At 39.7% G+C, this 21,140-nt stretch overlaps 1 protein-coding gene across 2 annotated transcripts; it reads right to left on the reverse strand.

Moving 5' to 3' along the window:
- Positions 1-859: 859 nt before the first annotated feature.
- dnpep (aspartyl aminopeptidase) lies at positions 860-14,514 on the reverse strand. Of its 2 annotated transcripts, none has more exons than XM_085397533.1 (15): positions 14,383-14,514; positions 13,941-14,031; positions 11,993-12,081; positions 9,358-9,471; positions 8,864-8,989; positions 7,879-8,003; positions 7,514-7,598; positions 7,100-7,207; positions 4,753-4,830; positions 4,248-4,328; positions 3,799-3,959; positions 3,599-3,638; positions 3,390-3,491; positions 2,296-2,463; positions 860-1,058 (listed from the first exon to the last, which is right to left on the reverse strand). In XM_085397533.1, exons 1-15 carry the CDS (start codon positions 14,386-14,388, stop codon positions 1,008-1,010), a joined length of 1,425 nt encoding a protein of 474 aa, XP_085253659.1. In that variant the 5' UTR covers positions 14,389-14,514; the 3' UTR covers positions 860-1,007. The 2 variants fall into 2 exon arrangements, with proteins under 2 accessions (XP_085253659.1, XP_085253660.1); XM_085397534.1 differs by lacking the exon at positions 14,383-14,514 and adding an exon at positions 14,239-14,302.
- Positions 14,515-21,140: the final 6,626 nt, after the last annotated feature.

Raw genomic sequence — 21,140 nt, forward strand, 5'->3', positions numbered from 1 at the left:
TGTTCAAATTTCACAAGAACATATACACATTTAAGCTCTGCTCAGAACTGCAACAGAGCCAAATATACACCCAAAATCCAGTATCCCTGGAAAGCTCCAATCTGATTTAAATTGGTGACAAACATAAATAACATGTAAACATGATCAGGTGAGTCTGAGGTACAGGTGGGAACATCTGGTTCATATATCGCTAAGAGAGGACCACTGATCTCGATGCACTGAAAGTTAATTTGTTGCATTATTATATTTCTAAATCATTATACACAACATGTGAACTTCATGCGTCTCTGTTGGCATGTCGAAGTGTTCTTGGGCAAGACACTGAATCTCAAACTGCTCCCACACAGTACTGGAGTGTAAGTGTGTGAGATGGTGAAAAAGTGCTTAAAGGGGAGAGAATAAACCAATGTATGAATGTGGCTCAGAGTGTTAAAAGTTATTTCAACTGCAGAAGGAATCACGACTAGAAGACAAGCCTGGTATCCAAATGTAAGGAAAAAAGGAGACTTTTCATATCCTAAAACTTTTTTTAACAGGCCGCCTGTCACGCATGGTGGTAATGTCCCTTAGAAGTTGACCCAAAGTGCACATTTGAAAGTTTTCACCAGCGAATCATCAGAAAACAGATCAATAGAAACAAGATTTACTCTTCAGATTTACACCCACTCAAAGTGCCACAAACTGATTTGGCTGCAGTTTTTAAAAAACTATTTAAATGTGCTTTTCAGCCCTGATAACGTCATGTGTACTCGAAGCTATGAAAGATCCAAAACACTAAAATACTGGTTGAATTTTGCCTGGTTTCATTAAATATACCAAAGTTACTATATACTTTAAGTGTTGATTCTGAGGGGGTCAGGTGATTTTAAAAGATATGTTTTTTTGGCATTTAAATCACAAATAAAGCACTGCAGATTTGCAGAAGATTTTAAAATAATGCAGTCGTTCACTGAGAATGACATGTCTGTATAATCCTTTATTCCCGATCAGCTGTGGCTGTCCCAGCTCTAGTCAACGACCAGCGTGCTCCTCACGGTGGGAAACAACTCGAAGAAACCCTGAAGAAGCGAGAAGAAGCAGAAAACAGGAAGTGACAGCAAAGTTTAATATCACTAAGATTTTTTAAAGTAGATGAAAAAGCACAATAACAGGTAAAAATATAACCTAAAAGAACTCTGTCAAATGCCAGCAATGAGATCACTTAATTTGATTCTAATGCCACAGCTGGACAGTTCAAACCTGACATATTCTGACTAGAACTGTGACAAACGGATATTTCGTTGTCAGCTCAGGCGCTCATGACTATTTATCTCAGTAACTTAGGAGTTGACAAGTAGACATACATTAGTAAAGCACCATGGAGGTTCTCAAAATATTAACAATGTAAAGAGAAATGTAAGTTTATAAAATGTTCAATAATTGGCTTATACAGGCTTAAAAATGACTGAACAGGCCCCAGATTGAGAGCCTTGGTTTGAACAGACAGAAAGATAAAAAATAGCATAAAGCGCTTTTCCAAACTCAAATAAACAACAGCAAATAAAACATGGCATAATCAATAAAAAAAGGTTTAAATCAATTTAATAAAATATGTAGCTTGTGCGGTGTAGCGAGGATGGGGGCGATGTGGTGTTTTGTTTCGATTGAGATAGCAGAGATGGATGGGCAGCGGCTCCAAACATGATGAGTCCAAAGCATGGAAGCATATATATATATAAAACATAAAAACATAAAATGGGACCAAGGACTAAGCCTTGGGGAACTCCACATGAGAGGTGGCTGAGGATGAGGAAAATTCTGTCTTTACAAGATAAAGGGATCTGTTTGATAAGCAGGAGCAAGGCAAGAGACGTCTCCATTAAACAGAAACCAAAAAGCCAAAAGATGTAAGACAAAGTTAAAGTGTTACATCTGAGAAGTTGAGGCCAGTGTCTGTATGTTAAAGTTTATTTAAGCAACTTTCAAAAGTAGCTGCAGACTTACGACAAAGTACTGAAACAATGATAAGAACAATTAAAGTCAGTTGTGTTTTACCATGTAACCATCACTTTTGGTATTTATACTTCATTAATCACGTCCTTTATAGAAAACATAAATTTACAAGGTCATGAATTAGGGGAGACACACAAATCTTACCTAAGCAACAGAGAATGTTTGGATTAAACTGCTGATGAAGCTGCCAGATCTTGCAGGAAATCCAAACTTTATGAAGCTATTATGTGTGTGAATTCAAAAGTAAAACCAGCTGGTCTATTAATTAGCTCTACATAATTCACACCCAATTTGATCTGTTACCTTGAAAAGGGTGGTGCTCTGCAGGACACTGGATGTACAACACATCTCCCTGATGGAGTGCATGGAGAGCTGCGGGGAGCCGATGTCCACCACGGGGACGCCGAGACGGGCCGCCAGGATGGGACCGATGGTGGTTCCACAGGGGCTGTCGTTACGGACCATCACGTCCTACAAGAAGACCAACAGGAACGCTCAGACTATTAAGTTAGAGTAAAAATAAAAACTGCCTCTAGTGGGTATTAAGAGGCACTGCAGGTCAAGGAGCAAGGAAAGGTGAAACGAGTTACACTATATAAAACAGCAAAGTGCATTAATAACGCTCATGAATTGAAATGAGAATAGTGTAAATAAATTTGGTGTGACCACCTTTATTCTTCAGCACAGTCTGAACTCTCTTACTCATTTCTTTAAGTAATCGATAGTTTTTTATTCCTGCCAAGTCTTCTTTTGTCCTCCAATTCTCCAGTTTCCTCAGATTTTTTTAGTGTGTCCTTATATGTCAAGTTTTCAGCTAATAGCTCTTTAGGAATCACCTTGTTGGTACAAAAATATTATTTTATGTCCGTCAAACTGTGTTAACTTTGGTATTTCATAAATTCAAATAAAGAAAGGAGAACAAATAATGTGCTTTTGTGACAGGCTGCTAGTAACAGATTGCATTTAAACTCGGTCCTTTACCCAGTGGTCCTTTTGTCTGATTATTTTACAAATACATTCCACTTCAATAAAATGACATTCTTGGGTCGATCCATTTAAACAATAAAATAAAATGTGACAAATCGAACCTGATGCTGCCACAGTCTCTTCCTCACAGTGAGGGATACAGCTTATTAACGTAACACTAGTATCCATTGGTATCAGTAATGGAACTGGAGAAGCTGGATCTTTGCAACTAATTCCAGGACATAACATGTAAACATCTGGAAAAATCTGGAAATGTGCTTTTACACAAATACTGGTATCACAGAAAACAAGCTGAGTTCTTCATGAATTACAGTGACATAAACGCCACCGTTTTAATTCCTGTTTCTTAACTTTTACTGCAAACAGTCTTCTACAATCACACAAATGCCATCACTCAGTTCTCAATTTACCTGCAGCGGCACGTTGACCTTGCTGGCCACCTCTCTGACAATGGAGGCGGTGACAGCCGTAGTTGCGTAACGCTGGTTGCTGTTGAACTTGATTACCGGGCCCTTAAACAAAAAAACAAACAAACAAACAAAAAAAATAAAAAAATCACACAGGAAATCAACCACCTGGTGAGTCTCCTAAACTTTAAATAGCAATTAAATTGACTCACCTTGTGAAAAGCCGGCCGGTGGTTCTCCTCATGTTTCTCCCTGAGAGGAAACAAAATTAAAAACATATCAAACTAGAATACAAATGAAGACCAGCGATTACAGGTTTTATCTGATCTTAATGATCTAAAACGCCTTCTTTTTCTCGAATGACCGTTTAGTGCAAATGTCTGAGAGCACGTAATCTCATGCTGATACTGACTGGTAGTTGGGGTGCACGGCGTGCGCCATGTCAGCGCTGATCATGAAGGAGAGCGGCGCCGCCTGCTGGAAGGCGGTGAGGTTGGAGGGGGAGGAGGCGAGGCGGCTGAGAATGAGCTCTGTCAGGTTGGACTGAGCGCCCTGAGCGCTCTCTGATCCCACCTACAGGAAACAGGCCACACTGTAAAAAATACACCCAGGTAGTTTCACCTGCAGGCGATGACATCATTCTTCATCGCTCTGCTGGTTGTTTTCACGTTTTTTCACGTGAGATATCCAGAGCAAACAGCAGCTTCGCATCATCTCAGAATCACCTGCAGAGGAGCTTTTAATTATTATTATTATTACTGTTTAATTATGAGACACTAAAGCTGCTGTTTGCCTGCTTCTCTGGTATCCTGGCTGCCCCACACTGGCCCAGTCTCCTCTCTAAAAGCTTGGTGGACTCACCTCCTCGTTGTCGTACAGAGTGATCATACGGACGTTGGGATCTTTAGCCAGAGAGTCTGCTGTGCAGGACTCCATCAGCCCCTGAGCAAGAAAGAGGAAGTGAGGACTGAGAAACGTGGCTCGGTGTGATTAAAAACCTCCGTCTGCTTTGTGAGATATGTGAAAAACATTTGGGAGAGTCTTTGTGAGGAAGAAATTAGCACGAGTTCATTTAACTGAATCCCAGCTTAATGCCAGTTATTTACATTTTCATTCAGAGCATTCAAATGTTAAAGCTTTTAAAGTAAATCTTTCCATTATTTTTAAACTAAACAACAGAACAAAACACATTTGCTGCATTTAATGTTGAAGAACTATAAATAAACTGAAAATATACATATAAAGGTTTTTTTTCAAGCAGTGGGAACAAAATGAAAGACACAAGAAGAGAAATAAATCCTTTTTCTTTTTCTGGCCTGGTAGTAAAAGTGAAATTGTGCTTGCAGCAGGTGGAAAAGCGACTGACCCGCAGGGCGCAGTAGCAGCTGTGCAGGTTGTCCAGACGAGGAGAGTAAATGAACTCCTCGTACACGCCTCCTAAAGCCTGCAGAGACAAGAGAGGAAGGCGCCGACTCACGTTTTGTTACTAGACTTACAGAACATAAACGGTCAGATTTAAAAAAAACTTTAAACTCTGTTCAATCTCATATACATAACTCACACTGGTACAAAGAGACTGTAAGTACCATCATAACTCTCCACTGTTTCAAAGGAGCTTGCAAAGAAAGGCGTCTGGACTTCTTTAAATTACTTGAAGACGTTTCACCTCTCATCCGAGAAGCTTCTTCAGTTCTAAGGTCAAATGGTGGAGAGTCCCAGATATAAACCTAGTGGGAGTGACCCCCCCACAGAGGGACAAAAGGACCCCCTGATGATCCTCTCAGTTCCTTAGAACTGAAGAAGCTTCTCGGATGAGAGGTGAAACGTCTTCAAGTAATTTAAAGAAGTCCAGACGCCTTTCATGCAAGCTCCTTTGACTACGATGACCTGGATGACTAAGAACCTTCACAGACATATCTCCACTGTTTCAAATATAGTCACCAACGCTGCACAAATTTTACTCCAGCAAGTAGTCCCTATCAAACATGCCTGGAATAAGTGAGCAGAATGAGAGTCTGCCCATTCGACCCTCTTTCATAAAACTGTTGAGGAGTTTCATTTAAACCGAGGCTGGAAGTCTCACAGAGTCCTCGAGGTGAAAAACAGAGTGTGAGGAGAAGCTCCTGTATGCCTTATAGTGTGTTTGAATCTGGAAGACTGCTTTCTCTCATCTGATCAATATCACTAAAATTAGAAATCCTGTCTCAGAGTGATGCTGAAAAAAATAACTGGTACATTTATTACTTCATTGTAACATCTTATCATTATGAAGCTGTTCTAAAAGCTCTCTGAAAAGCCTCCGGTTGATCCCAAACACATCAAAGAACTGAATTTAAAATCCTTCTTCTCACACACACTACTCTGAAAAGCCTCGAGTCCCCATCATTTCTTTACATTTTGCTTCCAGACTTTGCTGTAATTTTGAAAGTGCTTGTAAGCGACAATTCTCCCAACTTTCTGAAGCTCTTTCAAAGTGTTTCTTTGGACAGCTGTTGCTTTTTCAGTCCAATCGTTGTACCTTACCATTTTTAGTTAATCCTTAACGCTGACCTATGAATCATTCAAGCATGAAAAGGGTACCTTACTCAATTATCAACTTAGCAAAGAGCCAATTTTGAATTGTATCTTCATGCAGAAAAACACAATTTGTTACCATTTCTTTAGTTGAATCTATGAAAAATCCCAAACACAACACAGTTTGACAGACATGAAATAGTATTTTTCACCAGCGAGGTGATTCCCAAAGAGCGGTTAGCTGAAAACTTGGTGTCTCTCAGCATGGTGTGCAGCGTGTCCTTAAAAAAAAACAATTGAGGGACCCGTACAAGTGGAGGACAAAAAAAAAGAAAAAGAAAAAAAGAAGTGGCATATTTCTGCATGCTTCAATAAATTCAATAAAGTGACTCAAGACTTTTGCACAGTACTGAATAATCAGAGCCCATCATTTCTTGTCTAAACTGTATCACATCAACAGAGCACTTCGCTCTCAGACTGCAGGCTTACTTGTAGTTCCTGGATATTTAAAAGTAGAATGGGAGGCAGAGGCTTCAGCTTTTAGGCCCCTCTTCTCTGGAATAAGCTCCCAGTTTGGACTCAGGAGACAGACACCATCTCTACTTATAAAATTAGGCTTACGTTTATAAGCTTCTCTCTCTCTATCGGTAGGTCTTTACAGTATGAAGCACACTGCTGAGAACCGGTGCTCTAAAAACTATACTCAAATTAATCTAACTTACTGGAATAAAATCAGAGCCATAGAAGCTCCATCTCAACTTGTTTTATTCACACATCTGAAATGAAACCTGACATAAGATGTTTTAGAGTTTTAGTCGCTTTAAGTTTCTCTGAAATGCCTGCAGAGTCAACCTGAGCTAACTGTGCAGACATCGCTCTCCTTCCTTTGTTGTGACAGATACTTAAGCCTACTAATGCAATTGATGGCATTTTCAAGCTAAATCTTGAGTGTGCCCAAGCCTCAGTCTGCCTTCATTTATCAGTTCGTCCACATTTCTCTTCATGCTGGTTCTTCTTGGCAGTCAAACACATGATCATTTTGGATCTACTGACCTGATTCAAACAAATTCTGCATGTGTTTGTCTTGGATTCTGTGCCAGCTGTCATAAAACTGATTAAACTAAAGACATCGGCCGACTTCCTGGGATCATCACTGCATTGAAAGTGACAGGAAGTCAATGGTTTACTCGCGGACTCACCGCAGGCTGCGTGTCAGCCAGACACAGCTCAAAGTCCAGCAGAGCTTCTGGCTCGACTCCCAGCTCCGAGCACAGCACCTTCACCAGCGCTGGGTGGTGTTTCTCCGCCTGAGGAAGGGACACAAAGCACAACGCAGCATCTTTAAGACTCATGTTCGTGATGTCAGCTGAAAGTACGCGGTTTATCTTTAGCTTTCAGACACCAAATCTGATAGATTATCTTTTCTTATTCCAGAGATTACTCAGGCCTCAAAATGATCTAAATATTTGGCATTTCCCAGCTTCTGCAGGCCAAGGTATCTCAGCATTTTAAGGTATCTGAAAGAGCTTTTAATACCAATTTTTTACCCAAATTTTGGATGAATGAATGTAATCCCATTCAGGGCTTTTTACAGATCTGTAGGTTGGGGTTACCGTGCTGGCAGCAGAGGAGGCGTCTCCAGAGGACGCCGAGCCTGTCTCCAGTTCCTCCTGGACGGCAGTGGCGATGATGGGCACACTGAGACAGATGAAACATACCGACTATAAACCAAAGCTCATCTCAAAGTCACATCAATGATGGACTAAAAATAGAACAAGAAAAGGCAATGACACACAGGCTTCCCTGCCTATCTATGACATCACGCAGATCCAAGGGTAGAATAGAAGCCCGAAATAAAGTGTTCACGGGGATTAGGTTTTATTATTTGTGCCTGTGTCCATGTTTAATATGAGCTTCCACTGTAACAAATTCAATAAAAGTGGTGCATTTCATAGAAGTGTTGCGTTTAGTAACTGACAGGTGGTTCTCCTTGTTGGGCCCGAAGGAGTCGTTGATGTCCCGCTGCAGGTGGATGGCCAGGTGAGGGATCCTGAGCAGAGGCCTGGAGACGTGAACGAGTCGATTCACCAGCTTCCCGCCACTCTGAAGTAAAAAATATGGAGTTTCCATCATATCAAAAGGACATTACATAAACTAACTGTGGGCCACATTTAGCTTGGAAAACAGGATCCCAGTTTACGGTTCTACATTGATTTGTTAATTATTTTCTGGCCAAAGTTGAACAGGGATTCCTGCATGCACACATTAAGAGGAAATCAACAGTATGGATCATGTAATCAGAAACAGTTGTGAATATGTCACTGTTGTCGAAGCTCCTACTGATTGTTATATTGTTTTTTTTCCCCTCAACGGACTCAACAGAAGATGATCCCACGCTGCTTCAATAATGTTAAGGTGACTGATAGTGGTCTTTGAAAAAGGTATTGCCTGTCTGAATTTTCTGAATCGTGCAGCTGCGTTTTTGTGATGTTTTGCTGTAAAAAGCGATTCGACTACTCATTTAAACGGGTTTACTGTTGTGTCACAGTCTGGCTCGAGCTGACAGCTGTAGGCGAGACATTTAGCCTCTCGTCCTCAGTGGTGCGCTCGATAAATGTCATCAAAAAAAGCAGCACCGAAGTTTGACATTTTATAGAGGAATGGGTCAAAGCTGATGGTCAGGCTCCGCATAGAAAGCAAACCAGTTTCCTGATTAGAAAGAAAATGGCTTCATGTTTTTGGTCATAAATTTACATACATTTTATTTTACAGAAAAATAGCTACATATTTATATCAAATTTAAGACCAAAACCTTACAATTGAGCCTTACAATGAATTTAACATTTCTGTAAGTTATATTCTGTACAGCTTAAAAAAATAAAAAAAAACAAACCCCAAAGAAAACCAGACAGCACAGATTTAATAGTAAGCCACAGAAGTAAACATAAAAACAATCACACTACCTTGACCATAACGCGGCCTGCGATGGTGAGATCACGGTCAAACCAGGTGTTCCAGATTCCGCCGCCGTAGCACTCCACGCCGACCTGCAGGCAGCCCTGCTTGGTCCTCTTAGACCTCGGCTTCACCTGGAAGCACAAACACAATCAATAATCTCACAATCAAAAAATAAACACAATCATGATTTTTCTTCCCTTCTTTTGGTACAAAGAATTTGGATGAGGTTGCCTCAGTTTTCAGATTATTCTAAGACCTTAAAATGACTAAAACAAAACCATGTTGGTTCTCCAGACAGACGCAGCATTTCCTTTGGCGTCCACCCTCCTAAACATGAGAGGAAGAAGCTGATAGTAAAATAAAAACCATTCCTCATGACTCTCGGCATCGGCTCAGCTTCACTCTCCTCATGTTTCAGCTCCTCCCCGCTATGGTTTGGCTTTGCATCCAGAGTGGAAGCAAAGAGCTGATACAGGTGAATGAGTGGGCGGAGTCTCACCCTGAGGCAGGGGCTGTCTGTGTGGGCGCCGATCATAGAGAAGCCGTTTCCCGGCAGGTAGCGTCCACCCACCGCAAAGGCAATGAGGCTGGAGAAGTTCCTGGTCACAAAGTACTGCAGAGAGAAGACGGGAAAGACGGCAAATTTATCCCCATTATGGTCTCCCTTGAAGCAAGTCCACCAATCAGAAACAACCTGCTTGTGATTGGTAGATTCAAATGGAGAGAGCAAATGGAAAACTATTTAAACAGCAGTTAACCTAACACGCATGTCTTTGCACTATAGGAGGAAACCTACAGATGCACATTTTTCAAAATAAAAGCTTCTGTTAGGAAGCTATTATGACAGGAAGCATCATGAAATTCAGCCATATGCAGATAAATTAAATACCCCCACTTTATTATAACTTAACAGAAATCTCAAACACATTTTCAAAATAATGTGTTCTTATTCTTTTTCAAAATAAAAAATTCCGTTAGTTACAGAAACTTGTCAGGATGTGAAATGAAAGTCAGATATTCAAAGCAAAAGACCCTCAGCTGTTATAGAAATTCACCAGAATGTCATAAAGGGTCATTTTTTCCTAAATAAAAGGTCCCCAGTTACTTTTGGGAAATTATGAGGACATTCAGACATATGCAAAACTTTGAAAATTAAATCATTTGATTGTTGCAGAAAATGAATAAAATTATAGAAATTCACCAGGATAATTTTCCTTTGTATTAAAAGTCTACCTGACATACACATAACACACAAGGTAAAGGACTTCAGGATGTTAAAATACACATTTAATGTTCAAAATAAAAGACCCTTAACTGTTATAGAAATTTACCAGGATACTTTAAAGGGTCTCTTTTTCCCAAAACAAAATCGAATGTCAGATTTTCAAAACAAAAGCCCCTAGACGTTTACAGACATTTATCATGATACTTCCAAAATAAAAGCCCTTGGATAGTTAGTGAACATGGTCAGATTTTACAAATACAAATTCTGAAATTTCAGCATATACAGGGAGTGCAGAATTATTAGGCAAATGAGTATTTTGTCCACATCATCCTCTTCATGCATGTTGTCTTACTCCAAGCTGTATAGGCTCGAAAGCCTACTACCAATTAAGCATATTAGGTGATGTGCATCTCTGTAATGAGAAGGGGTGTGGTCTAATGACATCAACACCCTATATCAGGTGTGCATAATTATTAGGCAATGTCCTTTCCTTTGGCAAAATGGGTCAAAAGAAGGACTTGACAGGCTCAGAAAAGTCAAAAATAGTGAGATATCTTGCAGAGGGATGCAGCAGTCTCAAAATTGCAAAGCTTCTGAAGCGTGATCATCGAACAATCAAGGGTTTCATTCAAAATAGTCAACAGGGTCGCAAGAAGCGTGTGGAAAAACCAAGGCGCAAAATAACTGCCCATGAACTGAGAAAAGTCAAGCGTGCAGCTGCCAAGATGCCACTTGCCACCAGTTTGGCCATATTTCAGAGCTGCAACATCACTGGAGTGCCCAAAAGCACAAGGTGTGCAATACTCAGAGACATGGCCAAGGTAAGAAAGGCTGAAAGACGACCACCACTGAACAAGACACACAAGCTGAAACGTCAAGACTGGGCCAAGAAATATCTCAAGACTGGTTTTTCTAAGGTTTTATGGACTGATGAAATGAGAGTGAGTCTTGATGGGCCAGATGGATGGGCCCGTGGCTGGATTGGTAAAGGGCAGAGAGCTCCAGTCCGACTCAGACGCCAGCAAGGTGGAGGTGGAGTACTGGTTTGGGCTGGTATCATCAAAGATGAGCTTGTGGGGCCTTTTCGGGTTGAGGATGGAGTCAAGCTCAACTCCCAGTCCAACTGCCAGTTTCTGGAAGACACCTTCTTCAAGCAGTGGTACAGGAAGAAGTCTGCATCCTTCAAGAAAAACATGATTTTCATGCAGGACAATGCTCCATCACACGCGTCCAAGTACTCCACAGCGTGGCTGGCAAGAAAGGGTATAAAAGAAGAAAAACTAATGACATGGCCTCCTTGTTCACCTGATCTGAACCCCATTGAGAACCTGTGGTCCATCATCAAATGTGAGATTTACAAGGAGGGAAAACAGTACACCTCTCTGAACAGTGTCTGGGAGGCTGTGGTTGCTGCTGCACGCAATGTTGATGGTGAACAGATCAAAACACTGACAGAATCCATGGATGGCAGGCTTTTGAGTGTCCTTGCAAAGAAAGGTGGCTATATTGGTCGCTGATTTGTTTTTGTTTTGTTTTTGAATGTCAGAAATGTATATTTGTGAATGTGGAGATGTTATACTGGTGTCACTGGTAAAAATAAATAATTGAAATGGGTATATATTTGTTTTTTGTTAAGTTGCCTAATAATTATGCACAGTAATAGTCACCTGCACACACAGATATCCCCCTAAAATAGCTAAAACTAAAAACAAACTAAAAACTACTTCCAAAAACATTCAGCTTTGATATTAATGAGTTTTTTGGGTTCATTGAGAACATGGTTGTTGTTCAATAATAAAATTATTCCTCAAAAATACAACTTGCCTAATAATTCTGCACTCCCTGTACAGTTGAGAGTGCAATCTTGTGCGAACCATTTAGATTTCCGTTCTACTACTTTTTACCCCACCTTGCTGGCTGGCTTGATGTCCCACTGCTCCGTCTCCTTGAGCTCGATGAACCCAGCCTCCAGCAGATGCCGGCGACATTCTTCAACCACTGCAGGGCGAGAAAGTGGAGGAAACATGAAGTTTATTTGGTTTTGTTAAAGTCAAACTGATCTATGCAGTCTGACTACATGCCTTACTGTCAGTTCTGGGCGTTGTTTGTCATGATTACTTTTCAACGCTGATTAAAGTACTGAGACAACAGAGACTGAGTTTTAGAGACCTCACTGTCACATTTAACTACTCCTCAGTAAATCAATGGGAGCCATTTTCTACTTTTCAGTTGTTTTTCAAACTAGTGAAAACTCAGATTTTGTTAAGCCTAAAATGAGGTAGAGATGAGTTTCAGAGCAAAGACATGACTTTAAAATGTCTATCTCTTCTCAACCAAGTGTGCGAAAGCTATTTAAAAGATGCTACCAATTCAATAATTAAATTACCAAAATAAACCAAAAAAAGTGCAAAACGTTATTACCTTTTGCACTTCATTCCCGTTAAGGAACTGAAAAATTATTTAAATTCTTTGGTTCTTTATTTGTTCTTGGGGATAGAGTTCAGAGGGCAAAGGCTGTAGACATGATGAAATATCTGTTCCATCTCAATCTTATCTCTCTGGCTCAAAGGTGATCTGAACTGCATCTCAGCTGGTTAATGCTGAAACATGAGGACCCGTTTATGCTCTGATTACAACAGAGAGACACTCGCTGTCTTTCCTATCAAACTCAACCTGCTGCCTTCTCTTCACTGATTCTCACTGGTTTTAAAGCACAAAAGCAACAAACTGTCAGCATAAAAAACTTGGTGGGAGGAAAAACAGGTGTCAAATTTAAAATTACACCACAAAGAAAAGAGTGGCATACCGTGGACTCCTATAATGCATGTGTCATGTACAACATACTGAACTGGATAGTATGTGACTGGACCTGCTTTACTGAAGTTGTTTTACTTTCAGCTGCTTGTTAAACAAACTTTATTAAATGAGAAAACTTTCTCTTTAGAGACAGAAAATAAACCTCAGTTTCCAGCTGGGCATTTATTATAAGAGCAATGGTAAATTCAAATAACTGCTTAATTTTTCAATAATTTCAATAAAAATAATTTTCAATAATAATTTCAATAGATTTTTGTTAATTTAATGGTGTTTTTTCTTTATTACCTGTTTAAGTATTTTCCATGTATTTGTTTCAGTTTTTTGTAATTTTACCAGTTCTCTCTCAGAATTTTCCCCTTTTTTAATTTTGCCAATTTTCTTGTAAATGTCATCTTTTTCCTCATGAATTTGTAGGAGGATTTTTTTTCTAATGCATTTTTCATTTTTTTTCCATCTTGATAGAATTTTATTTATATCTTTTCTTATGAATTACAAGTTTTCCTTGTAAATTTGGTAGTTCTTTCCCTCAGAAATGGGTGGCAATGTTTACCACATGCACATTTTGTGTACATTTGCAATATTAATCTTGAAATTTCCAAATTTCTTTTCCTCAAATCTTTAGCCACCTCCAGCTCCTTCTTTTTTCCCCATTTATTCATTTTCCTTCTGTGGCTCTAATGTACTGCCAATACAAATATGCCAGTAAGACTCTCAATAAGCGAGCTACAACAGCCATGCACCAGTAACATTTTTAAGAAGTTGGACTTTTTCTTATTATGCTTACTAAGTACTGGACATGGTCGCCGAAGTAAAAGCCTGCCTCTGACAACACGGAGAAGGTTTGCAATAATACTTTACCTCATATAAACGGGTGCTGAGCTTCAACAGGACTTTAAATTCAAAGATTTATAAACGGAGTTTGGTTCGGTACAGTTTGGAACTTGGATAAAAAACATTCAACGCTGCCATGTACGTAAGTTCCGTATGATACATATTTTATTACATTTGAAGGGATAAATCCAGAGTTTTGCAGACTTTACCGTGATACGGAGACACTCCTCTGTTGACAAACTGCAGAAACTCTTTGGCTGCTGACTGCACGGCCTCTTTGGAGCTCTTCATGATCAGCGACTAAAGGGGGGAAAAGTATAAAAAGTGTGAAAACTGTGCGCAATAAAGAATAACTTGATCACAGTAAACGCGACAGCAAAGCTAGCAAGATCTTAGTAATCGTGACAAACAGCTAGCGCCTAATTTCAACTTCGGACTGTAAGTTGAGTTCTTATGTAGGATCTGTTTTTGTCCGATAATGGAACTAACTATGTTTTGCTAGCTAACCTAATCAGGACACCCCGAGCTTTCAACGTCTTCTTCGTCACTCTTTTTTTCTTTTTCTTTTGCGACTAAAGTCAACACAGTGGTAAGTGAGGAAGCACCGCCTCCACGTGACGGCTCCACAGTAATCATTGTTATGGCACTTACCTGCATTAACCGGACTTTGATATTCTGAAATGGTACAAAGAAGACGAGCAACGACAGATTAGCTGACAGCGGCGGAGAAAGGAGCAGAGTCACAAACAGCGCAGCAGCGACACCCAGCGGCCAGGAGGCGCAATGGAACTCTCACAGGACTCCGCTTTCAGACTAATTCCTTCATTTAATTATTAATATCAGTCATTACACTTTGTACTGGGTCACTTTTGTGATATATTTTACTTTATTATACCCTGAATTGAAATTTTTAGGTACACTTTGCTAGTACCAAATTGGAGCCACTTTTTTTTGCCTTTGGAGCTGCTTCAATTCTTCATAGCATAGATTCAACAAGGTACTAAAAACATGACAGCATCACACAGATGCTGCAGATTTGTCAGCTGCACATCCATGATGACAATCTTTTGTTCCACCACATACCACAGGTGCTCTATTGTGGAGGTTATTTTAGTACAGTTAGCTTATGTTCAAGAAACTAGTTTGACATGATTTAAGCTTTGTGACATTTTCTCCCTCATAAATGCAGCTCACTGGATATTTTCTCCTTTTCTGACCATTCCCTGTAAACCCTAGAGATGGTTGTGTGGGAAAATCCCAGCAGATCAGCAGTTTGTGAAATACTCAAACCAAGAACCATGCCACATCCAAACTTAAATCACCTTTCTTCCTCATTCTGATGCTCAGTTTGAACCTCAGCAGGTCATCCTGACCGTGTTTAGATACATTTGGGAATTGCTTTAATATTATTGGCTGATCAGATATTTGTGTTAACACCCACACTGCTACAGAAAAAATCAGCACAGCAATCAGCTGTTTTAAAATAATACCAAAAGCAGCAGCATACAGAGGCTTCAGATACTGACAAGAGCTTAAACTAAATTCCTAAAATCCATCATTTTCTGTCTTTTTGCAGTGCCAATAACAGATTTAAAATTGCAATGCATTGTTGAGACTTGTGTGTTTCATTAGGCAGACTAACAGAGCCAAATCACCCTCTTTTTTGTTCTCATTTGGTTTTATTTTCTATCTGGAGACCTCTGTGTTTATGCTCCATCCCCCCACCATGCTGCCATTCATCACTGTATCACCAGGGGAACCATCCTTATATAGTCCTGAACACCAAGGGAGGAGGAGGAAGAGGAGGAAAGGCAGAAAATGCTGAAGAGAGGTTTACTTCAGCTGTCAGCTCTTGAGGAAGCCCAGAGGGATGAAAATACATACTCACACATTAGCATTCAGACTTTATTAATAGATGTGAGATCAGTGGAAGTGCTGAACACATTCAGATCGTATGGGATTTAGAATAGTCCTCACACAGAAAATCACAGGATAGATCAATTAGGGAAAGCTTACAGTTATGTTTTAAAGTTAGGCAACCTCTAGTGGCCAGAGTGACAAAGTGGTTGTGAAATATATGTAGAGTAGTTACCTTCAGACTGGACTGGATAAGTGGTAGAAAATAGAATAACTACTGGTTCTTAGATAGTTGGTTCTTGTTCTTGTTCTAGTTGCACATTGCCAAAGTTCCTTCAAGGCCAAATTTGATCAAGTATTTTTTTGTGTAATCCTGCTGACAGACAATAAACAAACCAAACAAACAAGCAAAAAACAAAAAAAAACTTAAACGAAAACTTAGAAAACTCCAAACAGCAGTAACGTCACTGAAGTCTTTCCACCGCTTATGCCTGAATGGTTGGATGGATGGTAAGATGCACTTGAAACTGTCATGAAATGGCAGGCAGCAGGAAGGACCCAAATGCAGAACTCAAAACACAGGGATGAACTGAAGGAGGCTGCTTTATTGCAGTGGCACAACTTACAATACCAAACTAAAACCTAGAAACTAATAACAAAAAACTGGGAAACCACAGCCGGTGATTCCAGGGGGCACAACAGGAGAAACCCAAAAACCAACACTGACAGAAAGAAACACAGGGCTAAAATACACTGAGGGATAACGAGGGAATGGGACACAGGAGGAGAGCACAGCTTGGACTGATCACACTTGACGAGACTAAATGGAGTCAAGGCTAGAAACACAGACGTGAGACAAAGGACCGTCAAAGTAAAATGACACGAACACAAGGGGAGCACAGAGAACACCTAAACACTGGAAGAAAAATAACAAAAAACAGAAATCTCTAAAATATTAATAAACACAAAACATAAACATGGAGTCACCAGACTCCGGACCATGACAGAAACACAGAAAACTGAGTTGTTTAACGTGTATTTAACATAGTAAAAACAAGTTTGTTCCAGTTCAAACCATGACAACATGAGCACTGAACTCCAGTTCCCTGCTAGAGATGCATGGCTCTCATCAATCAGGAATGCCTGCATGGAGAATCAAAAACTGCTGTGACTTTTCATTTGGAGGATTTGTTGTTGGAATAATTTCTTGGTATGAGCATCAGGCCTTAATTGCAATCACTTTATAACAATAATGATAATAACTAGACATGCTAGTGGACCTGAATAAACGAAGGCTTCATTGCCTTTAGTTTACAGTTTTGCTCTTGGAGAGGACACTAATGACCTACTAGAGGGATACATTTCCAGGTGCAAGTCAAGGTGCAGTATATTAAAATAAATACTCCAAAGGTGAGCAATGCCATGAACTATATAAACAAGATGTAGCACGTCCAGGTGGTGTTGTGTAGTTTGATGGCCACAGGTAGGAAAGATTTCCTGTAGTGCATCATGGTGTAAAGACTCTTTTGCTAAACTGTCCAGCACCTCATTGAGAGGGTGTGAAGGCTTATCAGTGTTTCTTACACCTGTAAATGGTAAATGGCCTGCATTTGTATAGCGCTTTTCTAGTCCATAGGACCCCAAAGCGCTTTACACTACATTCAGTCATTCACCCATTCACACACACATTCACACACTGGCGATAGCAAGCTACATTTGTAGCCACAGCTGCCCTGGGGCGCACTGACAGAGGCGAGGCTTCCGGACACAGGCGCCACCGGGCCCTCTGACCACCACCAGTAGGCAAACATGGGGTTATGTATTAAGGAGTCAAGCTCCATTTCCACAACCTTACTGACCTAGATAGGTTTGTTAGGTCTGTTAGCATCTGCACCGTCCACACCAGAGCATGGAGGGTGGTGCTGGCCATAAAAGACCCAACATTCAGCTACAGGAGGTTAAATGTCAGGTGGAAGGATGAGGATTAAGTCTATTTTCATGGCAATTCAGTGGACTGAAATAATCTAAATTGATTTATTTACAGGCTTGAAAGAAAACTTAAAAAAATAAATGGAAAAAAAAACATTCCCCCCCCCCCCCAAAAGCTGGTGGTAACTTGTGCTAACTGAGTCTACAAAAGACTATGAATTTGACTCATTTCATACAGCCACAATAGACATAATAATAAAAGTCTACAAGAATAATCATTAAAATGATTAATAAAAGCACATCTGAGAAATGTGTTTCTTCCTGTTAGCCTGGTCAGAAATGAATGTGTTAACTGTTTCTACATTGACGTCTGATTAGCTTAATTATCTGACAAAAAACATGATGGAATGACAGAACCTTTCCTAATCAAAGTTCATATGGTTATTAGACTTCTGCATAAGTGTTTGGTGACAGGGGAGGAAATGTCATTCCTGAAAAAACTACTAAACAGTAAAATACAAAAAGAACAACAAACCAAAACTATAACCAGGATCAAAGGAAAAGCAAACCATGATGCAACAAACAGAAAGAATAACCAGATAATATCTAAAACAAGAACACCCAGAGTGCGCACCTCCACCTGAAGGGCAAGGGTTATACTAAAACTGATGTTTTATGATGTTCTTATTGCAACATGCTGACGTTAGCCTGTTACAGTGTCATTGTCATGTTGTAGAGTGTCGTATTGAAAATAAAAAACATGTATTGTACAGCTCTCTTCATGCCCTTTCATATCATATTTTACTTGATATGGTTTACTTTGACCTTGGGCGCTAACAATGAAGGTCAAGGTCAAACGCTTAGCCAACCTCGGCATTCAAGTCCCCCAAGGAGTGTGAAGTTTGACAATGATCCAAAAAAATTGTGGGTAATATAAAGATTTTACAGATTTTGGTGTATTTGGTGTGACCTTGAGCTGAATTTCCCCAAAATTAAATTAGCTCGAGCTGATACCTTAAAAACACTTGACTGCTAACAAACAGACAAACAAACAAACAAATGGAACTGAAACTAGAACGTCCATAAGCTCAAGAAGACATTGGGTCAATGACCGAGGACCAGATGTGATAATCGTGATTTTATTTTGCACCTGCCGACATGAATTTGACATTTTGAGACTAAATTATACAAAGATACACCAGGGAACACAGGGGAATCCTACAATGACACAGAAAACAGATATCAATAAATAAGACTTCTATTTAAAAAGAAAAAGAATTTTGTCAGATAACCCAAATACTCATGTTAAACTCTCTTCTTACGAAGACAGCAAAAGAAGCTTGAGTGGATTAAACCAGCATCACATTTCACACTTGTAATGTCTGCTTTGCAACTACATCTAAACACTATTTTAAAAAAAATGTCAGCATTTCATCACCACAAGCTAAATATTCTACCTTTTTGTTTAGGCTTTAGATTTGGAAAGATTTAGCGTTATCCAGCTTAGGATCAGTCCACAGAAACCTTTTTAAACATTGATGAAGTGTGAGTTTTCACTGAGAGATTAGTGCAGTTGTACATAATCCCATTAATGAGGTGTCACAGAAAGCCCTGCAGGGCCCTTCAGCAGAAACACCTGAATGAACTGCAGCCTTTTTAATCTCATTATTAAAACCTGTCTGAGTCAAAGTGTCTGTGAGAGACTCGTCTGTGTGGCCTTTATTACCGCGGGATTTAAGAAAGTTACGACTGATTAATGTTGAAGAAACCTTTTAGTTTCTTGAGAAAAAGCTCCTGGAACCTAAAGCTTAAAGTACTTAGGGTGGAAATGCAGACTTATTTCCATTGTTATGCTTACTGTTCACACTTTCTACCATCATCATAAAGAGGGAGACAACCAGCCAGGGTTCACTATAAATACAACTGAATATATCACATAAAAACAAAAGCGAGACATATAAAACAGCAATTTATAAACTGTTATCTAAAGTAGATGAAATTAAATTGTTGGACAGATCAAAGGTTCATACTACAGTAGCACTGTAGTATGAATATCTGGCTCAGTATGTTTTTGTGTTAGTAATTCCTTTAAAGTTTGACACGGCTCCAGATCTGCCACTTTAAATGCTGGCAGAGGGAAACCTCCCTTTAAATCCCCTTCACACTCACATGTAATGTTATCAGCATTAATGGCACATATTGTTTGTGAATGTGGTATTTCTTTGCTCTGGTATGTACTGCTGCACTCTGTGTCTCAGACTCTTGGGACGGGATAGTTTTCCTTTTTAAGGCAGGTTAGTCAGAGCTATTCCCCCTCGAATGCTGTCATTAACAACCTGGGCCACCTCACCATGTGAGGACGAGGCTAAGTCTTGAAAGTTGCCTTGCATCCTCGCATTGTTATGATGTGAGATCACAGCGGCAGGGAAAGACGATGTTCGCATGAACCTCGACAGGTCTTCCTTGGAAGTTTATCCTTTTTGTAAAGGATCGGTTCTAGTTTTCATGGATCTGCAAGGATTGGTGTAGGCACAAACTGTAGGTATAGACTATAATTGTTGTCTATATTGAAAATAAAACATTGCTGAGCAAAAGTAGGAAATAAACACCCCCCAAATATCATCCTAAATACTCACAAAAAGATTAAAAATAACCCCAAAAGCATGCAGAACTACTACAAAAAGACTCAAACAACCATAAAAGAGTCATGGGGAACAAGATACGGAGAGCCTCAAAATTATTTTACTCCACGTTCTGCATGCAAAAAGTTTTGAGGCCATCTCGAATTTGGCTAGTCAGTGTACCCCACCATATTAAGAAGGAAGTGCAGACTGCTTGTGGTGGATGAATCGTCTCGAATTTTCTCTTGACTGAAGCTTGGACTTTCAAAGTTTCATTCAGCAATATTGTGATAGTGTTTGTCTCTGCCCATCAAGAACTGTCAACATTAACCTTTATTAAGAATAGCTCAACCCTAATTTTCCATCTTCCTTGAGCTAATGTGTTTACATTAGCTTAACCATAGCTCTTTGGCTAGCAGACCATTATATGTTAGTCCAAATTCACTACCTACCAAATATTACTTCTATTTAGTTTTCTGTCTCTACTTACATCAAAGTTATAGCACTGCTGTATTTCCTTTTTCAGAACATGTTTTATCATCTATGGATGTATATCAGCTAGCTACCTAGCTTCCAGCTAAGTTCTAACTAAGCTAAACCTTAAATCCCCTTGTCAATAAACTTTATTGTAACACCTGGGAGAACAGCCACATTGATCATTCAACAGGAATCAAGGAAATTTGGACTATTTTGCTCTTGATTGTGCCTCTATTTTTGTTTGACTAATAAATGCAACACGTGTATTGGGCGAAATATAAACATTACTGCCCCCACTCAGCAGCAGGTCCTGATATGGAAGCTGGCTCCAGAGCAAATCTCATCAACTTTAAAAACCTGAAGTTTTAAATTTTGGGTCAATTTCAAACTATTTTCTCACAATTTTGAGTTAGTATAACACTAACCCTAGATGTAGTGACCTGTATGTTAGCTCTCTCTAACCCAGTAATCTTACCTAAACCTAACCAAGAGCTAGGTCAGCCTAGTTTAACTTAGGTAACTTAG

The sequence above is a fragment of the Rhamphochromis longiceps genome, linkage group LG23 (assembly GCF_057381845.1).
Source record: "Rhamphochromis longiceps isolate RC_006_pf linkage group LG23, R_longiceps_female_GT1.1, whole genome shotgun sequence".
NCBI classification, from domain to species: domain Eukaryota; kingdom Metazoa; phylum Chordata; class Actinopteri; order Cichliformes; family Cichlidae; genus Rhamphochromis; species Rhamphochromis longiceps.

Bases quoted from the DNA above. Each gene is read 5' to 3' on its own strand.
- dnpep (XM_085397533.1), bottom strand. The intron at 4,329-4,752 runs GTCAGTCGCTTT...TTTCTTGCTCAG, and splicing joins GCTGCTACTGCGCCCTGCGG to GGGCTGATGGAGTCCTGCAC. The intron at 3,960-4,247 runs GTGAGTCCACCA...TGTTTCCTGTAG, and splicing joins CTCTGTACGACAACGAGGAG to GTGGGATCAGAGAGCGCTCA.